Source organism: Apium graveolens, chromosome 4, assembly GCF_009905375.1.
Source record: "Apium graveolens cultivar Ventura chromosome 4, ASM990537v1, whole genome shotgun sequence".
Lineage (NCBI taxonomy): Eukaryota > Viridiplantae > Streptophyta > Magnoliopsida > Apiales > Apiaceae > Apium > Apium graveolens.
This window is the reverse complement of record NC_133650.1, coordinates 168,230,345-168,241,156: the sequence shown is the minus strand read 5'-3', so window position 1 is coordinate 168,241,156 and position 10,812 is coordinate 168,230,345. Positions and strand designations below refer to the sequence as shown.

The following is a 10,812-nucleotide window of genomic DNA, read 5'->3' as shown; positions in this document are numbered from 1 at the left end:
TTATGGGCTTGAAATGTATCCGGACCTGATTGGGCTTAACTAATATTGTTGAATGAGATGTAAATATCGACATGTATATTTATATTTTGTGTAAATTTTGGGTCAATTCGAAAATGGAATGATTTTTTCGGATTAATTTTTACCCAACTCGAACCCGGCCAAAAAATTAAAAACTGTTTGAGTTTGTGTCGAATTTCGAGTCGTGTCTAATATGACACCCCTACTTATTTTAAACAAACGTAGGACCACAACTGTAAGTATTTGAATAATACCTATTGGGGTGATCGCGATGCATGTAGTGCTGTTTTTTCCTCAAACCGCAAATCAAACCGCACCTGTGGTCTGATAAAATTTTCAAATCGCAACGCATAAAAAACAAACTGTACTGCATTTAACAGTTTATTAAAAACTCAAATTATAATTACAGTACAGAAAATAAAAAAACAAATTTTACGGTGTAACGTGGGACCAGGCGGCGGTTTGATAATTAGCCCAGGTACAGTGTAAAGGGAACTGGTACAAAATGGAAGGGGGTCCGTACAGTGTGACAAAGACCACTGAAGTATGTTTGGGTTTGTTACATGCTTACTGTCAGACCATCCTACGCTCCTCCTTTATCGGTCTATTCCTTCACACTAACCTATCTACCTACTCCCTCCGTCCCGTTATTTTTATATCTACTGTTTGCACGTATTTTGAGATTTTTATAAAGTATATTGTATAATGTTTTTTTTTAAATTTTTTTTGAATAATAGTTCAAATATGAAACTTTTATTCAGAAAAAAAAATTTTAAAAAAATATTATGGAGATATACTTTAAAGGAGTAATGAAAATCGTGTCGAAAAGTAATATATATAATTCAATGGAACAAAGGGAGTACATAAATACCCAACAAAAACAAAAGTACGAGTGCGCTAGTTTATTACTCCCTCCTTATCGTAATAAATTTTTTATTTTGACTTTTAAAACTATTTATTGTAAGTAATTAATAATTAATTTACGTCTAATTTATAAAATCAAATATAACCATAAATTATTTTATTAAATTGATATTTATAAATATTTTAATACAATGAATTTTTTATTTTTAGGGACAGAGTGAGCAGCACGCTCTTCACTTCTACTTGTTCGGGTACCCCAATTTTAAATCTTACAACATTTAGTAAAACTCTCTCTCTCTCGACAGCGAATGGCCATTAAAAAAAAGCTTTTGTTTTGAGTGTTGCTAGAATCTTCTGGCTTTTTGAGCTGGGTTAGGCTTGTGCAATCTTGCCTTTTCATTCCATCATCTACATATTTAATAACTCAAAGTTTACCTTTTTACGTAGCAAGAACTATAAGGTCCAGATATTTAGATTTGATTTGTAGTTGACTGTGTGTATAATTAGTGTGGTGAATTGTAGTGAGTAGAGGATACACAAAAGTGATGAAGAGGTTGGTGAAGATTGAGAGTTGATTAGTTGGTGATAGTATCTTGGCCTTTTGGGATTTTTATTAGCCTCAAAGCTGAGGGTTTAGATGCATTAGTTAATTCTACTTATATTTTCATCTTTAATTAATTATAGATATTATTATATCAGTTGAAGTGTTTAGTAGATTATTAAAAGAATGAAGCTTTCAACATCAGGGTTAGGTCAGCAGTCTCATGAAGGTGCTTTTCTTTCACCCCCTCCTTTTCATATATACTGGTCTTTCAATCTTGACCTTTGTTTTTGTCTTTTTATTTTTGTAGATATTATTATGGTTTTTCATGCTGTGAATGGCATTGATTTTGTAATGTAGTACAAGACTGGAAGGATATGATTAATGTTGACTATGTGAATTGATGGTTCTTTTTGTTGTTTGTTTGAATTTTATGGAAGAAGAGAAGAAATGTTTGAATTCAGAGTTATGGCATGCTTGTTCTGGTCCACTTGTGTCGCTGCCAGCAGTGGGTAGTCGCGTGGTTTACTTTCCCCAAGGTCACAGTGAGCAGGTTTGAGTTCTGTAGCACTTTTTGAGTGTAGTTAGACTTCTTCGAATGATTCAAAGCGCATGTATGCATATATTAGTAATTTTTTATGTGCAAGGGTAATTATATGGTGTTCAATTGAATTGGGAGGGCAGGTTGCTGCAACGACAACTAAAGAAATTGATGGTCACATTCCCAATTATCCAAACCTGTCTGCCCAGTTGATCTGCCAAGTCCACAATGTCACAATGCACGTATGTCCCATTTAATACATAATAATGATCATGTATATTCTTATAAGCTTTTAATTGTGAAGCAACTCGTTCTAATTTTTGGCGGGATTCAGGCAGATGTTGAAACTGATGAAGTATATGCCCAAATGACTTTGCAGCCATTGACTCCGGTAGAATGATTTACTAAAATCTGTTTATCTGTAGTTTTTTTGTTATAATCTTACACAAACGCAAATAATTGGGGAAATTTCTCAGCAAGAGCAGAAGGACACATATCTTCCTGTTGAGCTGGGAATTCCAAACAGGCAGCCAACAAATTATTTTTGCAAGACACTAACGGCTAGTGATACCAGTACCCATGGAGGGTTCTCTGTTCCTCGTCGTGCTGCAGAGAAAGTTTTTCCTCCACTGGTAAGATAACTTTTGTTGGGACGCATTTTGTCATCTATGCTTCCTGGGTTTTACTAATATCAGTTTTCTTGGATCCACAGGATTTCTCACAACAGCCTCCAGCTCAGGAGTTAATCGCTAGAGACCTTCATGATGTTGAATGGAAATTCAGGCATATATTTAGGGGTAGGTTTTGCATCCTATATTGATCATTCTAAAGTTTACATGATCGAATGTGATTCTACTGATTATGTCTCATGTTTGCGGTAATTATCTGTTAGCTTAAATGTAACTTCTAAATTTGGAGTATTACATGTTCTGTTAAGCTACATAGATGACATATTTGGTAGTTACGGGAAAATTTCAAGTTTCCAATGTCTTAACGAATAGTGTTAATGCGTTATCATTGTCTGATGCTTCTTGTACCCCTCTGGATTTTGTTGCTTTCTGTAAAAATTATCACACTTGCCATTTATAATTTTACTTCACTATGCTCATATTTAATACATTCTATAAAATCAGGACAAGAAATGTAAGATGTAAATAATAGGAAGATAAGTCTCAGGGAAGTTGATAAGCTGGAAGAAAAGTCTCAGGGAAGTTGATAAGCTGGTAAGCTGGAGGATGCATAAAAAGATATACTGTTTCATAGTTAGACATAACTCTTCACTAGGAAGTCATTCTAAATAATTTGAAGCTAATACTTCTGGGATCTTTTTGTCCAGCTTATATTACATTTATTAAAGAAGATAATTAGACCTAGATTCTTATCAAATATTATTGGAATTTATAGCAGATTAACAAATTTTATGCCTGATATACGTAATTCTGAACCTTTGATAGATCTTTTTAGGACAATAATTTCTTCTTTTGCAGAACGTTCTTGAACTCGTACAATTGCTAATAGATGTCATAAATAAGTTGTCACAAAGTAAGGAGTAGATTTTTTTTTATAAATTTGTAGTTTTTTTTATCTCTTTCAGTGGGAAAGAAATTTTGGTGAGAGAGGGCCAAAAGAGCCCACCACGTTATGATGTGCTTGAAAAATAAACATCAAAGGATGGTAGTTCATCAATCTCTATAAAGTTCTGGTATAAAATTTGTGATGTTACTGTGATCCAGGCTCTTCAAGGAATAAATAGTAGGGATCAGCCAGTATTCTCCAGTACATCACAGAGTTCCATTATCCCAGTCAATTGGGCCAAATTAAAATTAGTAGGTCGGCTCTTTTGGAATTTGTGCATATGTACATTAGCCAGTCAAATCTAGAGTGGAAGAGTAAAATAAATCTTGACGTCAAGGATGAGACATTTAAAGGGAGTCAAAACTTATCTATCGGTTACAGGAAAAATGTATTTGACATAGTGAATTAACCAGTTTCCACTTCCCACCATACCATAGATAGAAATCCAATAGTGGGATGTGCACTGAAATAGCATCACCATCAGAATAAGTTAAATTGTAAGTGTCTTACGTGAGGTGTTTGTCTTTTGAAAATACAATTCTACATTGGACATAGATTTTTCAAAATACACTTATACATTGGACTCAGTTCTCACATTTAGTTCTTAAAATAAAAATAGCGTCTCATCTCTCTAGAAATTGGAGTTTCAAGTTGAAGTGAGACTTTTGGACTGTTCTTGTTAATCTAAAAGAACTACAAGGGGAGGGGGATAAAAATCTACACTGGACATATATATTTTGAGAACTGTAATAGATGTAGGACAACTTTAACAACTTTAGGAAAGATGGAATTATAAAACAAAAATAAGAATTGATCAAAAATTGGGTGGATGAACAGCAGAATACCCACTACCTAAAGGGTTCCCAACCGCAGAAGAGAGAAAAGAGTTCCGATTCGATAATTTAATATATCTTAAAATCAAGTGTAAGTAATAATGTGGGGGTACCGGTATTCAATCATCCGCAGAAGAGAGAGAAGAGTTCCGATTCGATAATTTAATATATCTTAAAATCAAGTGCAAGTAATAATGTGGGGGTACCGGTATTCAATCATGATTTCAAATTATATTATAAAATCTAGAGGTATTCAATATGGATTATAAACAATCTACTAAAATCTAGTGGTATTCTAAAACTTTTTAACATTAGAGGATTTTAAAAGTCCGTGGAATTTATAGGATTTCACAGTTTTTTTTTAGAATTCTTGAAATCTCGCCATAAATTCAAGAGATTATTGAATTTCAGAAAAAAAATCTACTAGACTTTACAAATTCTGCATGGATTATATCAATTCCATATAGATTCTACGTAGAATATAAAATCAACTATAATCTTTTAAAATTCATGGATTATTAACGGTCCGTTAAAATCTGAATTGAATACACCCCCTAAGTCTCATAAACAATTGGGCTTTATTATAAATAAACTATTTAATTAATAAACTTCTAGCCCCACATATAAATATTAATATATAAATAAAAAGTTGTATTCTATGTAGACCACTTAAATCGAACAATGGACCAAAATGTCATTTCTGAGTGTTAAATGATCCAAAATGTCACTTTTGAAAATAATGGCCTAAAATGTCACTTAATAACGGTACTTCGTCTTACGTTTTGTATTTTTAATGTAAAAGGGTACATAGTGTGCCGTTTTGGTACTTTAATTTTTTTTTAAATTTTTTTAAAATGTGCAAAACGGTGGTTGAAGTAGCGTTTTGGCTCAAAACGGTACATTATATAGCGTTTTGTACCAAAACGTTACTTTATCTACTGTTTTGCGCATAAAAAAAAATTCAAAATGTCAAAACGTTACACGAAGCAAATAGTTGATTGTTAATTGATAACATGTATATTAATTCTTTATTCTCGTTCCTCATCAGTAATGGTGGAAGAGTGCTCTTGATAGTTGATTGTTAATCCAACTTGAGGGCTGAGGGAGATGGGATTTACTCCTGTTTTAGCACATATGTTGCTGTTATTGCTGTTATTTGTATGTTTTTGTTCCTGGTCTGTTTTTCTGAAGCAAATAAATTTTTATCTGGTTCAAAATAGTGATTCCTTTATTGCTTTCTATTGGTTCAATGAGAAGGCATCATTTACAAAAAAATAAAGTGCTTAGTAATATGCTGGTTATAATTCATGTTTCCATCTGTAAAGTAAATGTTTGATGCATAATCCAACAAAAAGGTTTATTCTTCTGTTAGTTCATTGCTGACTTTGTCTTCCTAGAACTAACCGTGTCTCCTAAATTACGCAGGACAGCCAAAACGGCATCTTCTAACTACTGGCTGGAGTGTGTTTGTCAGTGCCAAGAGACTTGTTGCTGGAGATTCCGTTCTGTTTATATGGTATATGCTTCTTGTTTTTCTTCTTCTATATATGTTTTCAGGCTTGTCACTCACTGTTTCTCGTGAGATCTTATATCTTCATGTCCTTAAATTCTCAAAGTTATTTCCTGTACTATGTGACAGGAATGAGAAAAATCAGCTTCTGTTGGGAATTCGCCGTGCTACTCGTCCGCAAACTGTGATGCCATCTTCTGTTCTTTCGAGTGATAGCATGCACATTGGACTACTTGCTGCTGCAGCTCATGCAGCTGCTACTAATAGTTGTTTTACAATTTTCTATAACCCAAGGCGAGTACTGATATAAAGAGATAATATGGTAACTTAACAGGTCCTTGTTCTTTTTATTTACATGCTAGTTTCTATCAGGGCTAGTCCGTCTGAGTTTGTCATACCCCTTTCAAAATATTTCAAAGCTGTACTTCACACGCGTGTTTCTGTTGGGATGCGATTTCGGATGCTTTTTGAAACTGAAGAATCAAGTGTGCGGAGGTATGGCACTGCTTAAATCATCTACTGCTAGTAGACTAAGTTTTTTTGATGCTGTGTTACCTTATATTAAACAGTGAATCCTATTTTAAAGTATGCATCTATTTCTCACTAGACATCTTCTTCTGTTATGTTGTGCCCAGATACATGGGCACAATCACTGGAATTGGTGACTTGGATCCTGTTCGCTGGCCAAATTCTCACTGGCGATCGGTCAAGGTAAATAGTCTGTTAATTCTGAATTCAAATGAACTTTGGCTTTCCTAAGCCTATTTGTTTTCCCCTCGTTTATTGCAGATTAGATATTCAACTCCCGTACGAGCTATCTCTTTTTTCTTCTGAGATGTTGAGCCTAATTAACTTTAAATTTTGTAGTAAATGTCAGTTCAGAAAAAAAATTGGACCAAAATTATTTATACAAAACTGGAGCACCTTTCTGAGGTCAGGTTGTTCATATGCAAATAAGTGCTTATTCTAATTATACTTTTACTTTCTAAGAAAACAAACTAGATTTGATATGTATAAAGTGTTAAATATGTCGTTGACTTGGACTTGTCTGTAATAGTAGATAGGTTATAAAAAGCTGTCTTTTTTGGGACATGATCAAAGTGATATCTTAACTAAATTGGACAGTTCAAGTTTCCTTAATTGTGATGACTGATGAGGATACTTTTCTATTCAGTAGTCGTGTTTCTCCAGAAATTTCAATTTTTTAGAAATTAAGGTGGTCTAAAGTGGTTTTTATATTGGATAACTTGGGCCGAGCACATAATGTACGAGATTTTTAAAGCCTCGTCTCATTGTTCTTTAATCCTTTTGTTAGGTTTAGTCTCTTATTTTGGCCTTGTACAACTCAAGTATTTAGGTGTTTTTTTGAGAGAATAAAGAGATTTCTGCTTGATAGCGTAGTTTATTAATTACTTTAAACTTTAAAGATACCCTATATTTGTAGAGGTAATTAGTTCTGACTTCTCTCAATTGCTTCTCTTATTCTTTATCCTTTCTTTTTCTCTTGCTCAGAAAACATACTCTACGCGAATCATGGCTACTCCATCTTTCCTTTAAAAAGAGATTTTACTGCTTTATGATTTTTTCAATATGATCTCATGATTCAGTATTGCTAATCTGCGTGTAAGTACTTTGTTGGCAAAACTGGCCCTGACCTCTATTTATTTGATCTTGTTTGCATAGGTTGGTTGGGACGAATCAACTGCAGGTGATAGGCAACCACGGGTGTCATTGTGGGAGATTGAACCATTAACTACATTTCCGATGTATCCATCATTGTTTCCATTTAGGTTAAAACGGCCATGGTACCCTGGGGCTGCATCTTTCCAAGGTACAATATTTAACCAAATAGTTGCTCCTCTAAATCATGGAATTGTCATTTATGCAACTTCCTTATTCCAGTTGGTGTTGCGCGATTGCTTCATATCAAGTGCTAGTTGTGTTGGGGTGTGTTCTATATTAAGCCAAAATTTTCTCTAATATAATCTAAAAGTTGGGTCCAATTATCCCCCAATGATTTTTTTTTTGTTTTTTTATTGCAGGTAGCAGAGACGAAGCAATTAACAACATGACATGGTTAAGAGGTGAAACTGGTGAGCAAGGACTTAACTCCCTAAACTTTCAATCTGGTAGTATGATGCCATGGATGCAGCAGAGAGTTGATCCAACCTTTGGTCGCAACGATCTCAACCAGCAGTACCAAGCTATGTTGGCAGCCAGATTGCAGGATGTGGCAGGTGGAGATTCACCAAGACAGCCATTCATGCAGTTTCAACAACCTTACCAATACCTCCAAGCGATGGGCAGCAGCCATAATCCACTACAGCAGCAGCAGGAGCAGTCCAGTTCTCATACTTTACATGGACAAACCCAGTTGCTATCGGAAAACCTCCCTAGACAACTGCAGCAACTTAACAACCAACCAGAGGAACAACACAGTAATGCATATCCGGAGGCTTATATGATACAGAGTGAACTGCTGCTGCAGCAAAAGCAGCAAGCAAGTGTTCCTCCACCTTCATATCCTAAAAATGATTTTGCAGAAGTCAACCCTAAAGTTCCGGAATCTGTATCTCCTTCCGATATGCAGAACCTGCTGGGGTCGCTGAGTTCGGAAGGAAGTGGAAATGTTATAAATTACACTAGAGCTGGTCACTCCATGCTTGGTGAACCAATTCAACAGTCCTGGATCTCAAAGTTTGCTCCTTCACAGGTCCAGACTTCTGCCTCATCGTCGCTTCCTCCATATCCTGAGAAAGATGCTGCTGCTGTGCAAGGAAATAGTACATTGGCTTTCCAGAATCAAAATCATTTTAGTTCTAATATTGACTCTTTAGGACTTTTACTTCCCACTACTGTATCTAGTATTGGCACTTCTTCTATTGATGCTGATATTCCCTCTATGTCGCTAGGAGCATCAGGGTTCCAGAGTTCACTTTATACTTGCAACATGCAGGACTCATCTGAGTTGTTGCACAGTGCAGGAAATGTTGACCCACCAACCCCTAGCAGTACATTTGTGAAGGTAACCTTGAAAAACTGATCTGTACATTAATCTTTTTAACGCCTTTCTCTTATAATTAATTATGTGTGAGATCTTTTGCATCTTTTTAGGTTTACAAATCTGGGTCAGTTGGGAGGTCATTGGACATCACCCGCTTCCACAGCTACAACGAGTTGCGTGAGGAGATGGGTCAGATGTTCGGGATCGAAGGGTTGCTTGACGACTCTCAAAGATCAGGCTGGCAGCTTGTATTTGTCGACAGGGAGAACGATGTGCTTCTCCTTGGAGACGACCCTTGGGAGTAAGTACTTGATTTATGTTGGATCAATTATTGCATAACCTTTTTGCTTACCAGTCGGCTGTTGACCATCCTATGTTTATTTTTCTCATGGATGGAAGTGACAATTAATATTAACAATTTCTATATCCAATGCCCTACAACCCAAATTACGTTTTTAAAGGTTGCGGGAGCAGGGATGTCCAACCCATATATGTTAGTTTAGGTTTATGCTAGTTGATGAATGTTGTGTTGAAATGATTTGTCAGAATGGGTTCAGGCCATGTATACAAATTTTATCATGGACTTGCTCTCTGTTATCTTGTGCAGGGCATTCGTAAATAGTGTCTGGTATATCAAGATACTCTCCCCTGATGATGTTCATAAGCTTGGGAAGCAAGAACTTGAATCTTTCGGCCAAAATGCAGGCGGAAGAATGGATAGAAATGGTAGCAAAAATCGAGACCTTCTCTGTGGACTACCTTCTTTGGGTTCACTTGAATATTAGGAATGTCTTCGAGACTTCTAAAACTCTTCTTCCCAGAGGGCAATATATCTTCTATAAAATATGTCTCCCTAGTGTAGCAGATGTTCCTTGGTGAATATGACTCTAACCCAAGTTACTATTACACGCACTGTAAAATTGTTTAATATACATAAATCCCCAGTTTACAAGGACATGGTTATTGGAATTTGGAGTGGATCTTACGGTGAGATGAAGCAAGGCTATTAGGTTAAAAAAATTGGAAATTGTTTTTATGTAGAGTTGAGAGTTGTGCTCTCAAATCTTCTTGTAAAATGCATGTGCTACCTTATTTTGTAAAGGCAGTTTAGAAGTTATTAAAAGGGCACCAAATTCACAGAAATGGGAAAAGTTTACAAGAACTTGAATATGGGTTAACTAATTTTTTTTTTTTTGGTGGTTGGAAATATTGAATTACAAATTTAAATCCCATCCAAATCTTTTAGGATGAGGACATTGGACAGGGGTGGTGGGTCATTTATTAATTGTACCCGTCATGTCCTGACTTTATAAAAGCGAAAGAATAGTTATTTAACCGTCTGATACGTGGCTCCGTCCCTTTTTTGGTATGTTTGAACGGAAAAGTCATTTATTTGATACAAGTGACATTCTGGGTCATTTTATTAAAAAAAAAAAATTTCTCTTTTTCCCGGAATGAACTTGTGTTACTGTGTTTTTGAAGGAAAAATAATTAGGTGAAGGGCTGTTTTTGGACTCCTATATTAAATAAATGGAAAATATTTATAGTTATTTTTTTTTGTTGTAATGTAAACCTATTTTATTTGTGTATTTTTTAATTTAAATAAAAAACCGTATAAATAAGACTTTTCTAACTCCAAAAACCGTGTCGTACAATGTGAGTGCAAAATTTTTAGGTGAGGGCATGTTTTGGCACGTGCATATGTAAATAACCGTAGATTTTTTGGGTTCCAAATTTTTTTGTTGTGTTCTAATATAAACCTATATTTTGGGAAAAATTTAATTTTGAATTAAAAATTTATATGACCAACACTTTTGTAGCTTGGAAGATGGTGTCTTGAGCGGCGAGTGCGTAATTGTCACCGGGGGGCAAATTTGTGCACGGACATATTTAAATAACTGAAAATTTGTTTATGTCCATTTTTCT

The 10,812-nt window shown here is 35.1% G+C and overlaps 1 protein-coding gene across 3 annotated transcripts; it reads left to right on the top strand.

The window, feature by feature from the left end:
* The first annotated feature begins 1,126 nt into the window (after positions 1-1,126).
* LOC141720425 (auxin response factor 8-like) lies at positions 1,127-9,883 on the top strand. 3 transcript variants are annotated; one of them, XM_074522829.1, is made up of 14 exons: positions 1,127-1,652; positions 1,867-1,976; positions 2,108-2,206; positions 2,299-2,355; positions 2,441-2,596; positions 2,677-2,761; positions 5,798-5,888; positions 6,012-6,176; positions 6,255-6,377; positions 6,518-6,593; positions 7,566-7,713; positions 7,925-8,907; positions 8,997-9,187; positions 9,494-9,883. In XM_074522829.1, exons 1-14 carry the CDS (start codon positions 1,610-1,612, stop codon positions 9,669-9,671), a joined length of 2,505 nt encoding a protein of 834 aa, XP_074378930.1. In that variant the 5' UTR covers positions 1,127-1,609; the 3' UTR covers positions 9,672-9,883. The 3 variants fall into 3 exon arrangements, with proteins under 3 accessions (XP_074378930.1, XP_074378929.1, XP_074378931.1); XM_074522828.1 differs by having other exon boundaries at positions 1,864-1,976; XM_074522830.1 differs by lacking the exons at positions 1,127-1,652; positions 1,867-1,976 and having other exon boundaries at positions 2,103-2,206; positions 2,303-2,355.
* The last annotated feature ends 929 nt before the right edge of the window (positions 9,884-10,812 follow it).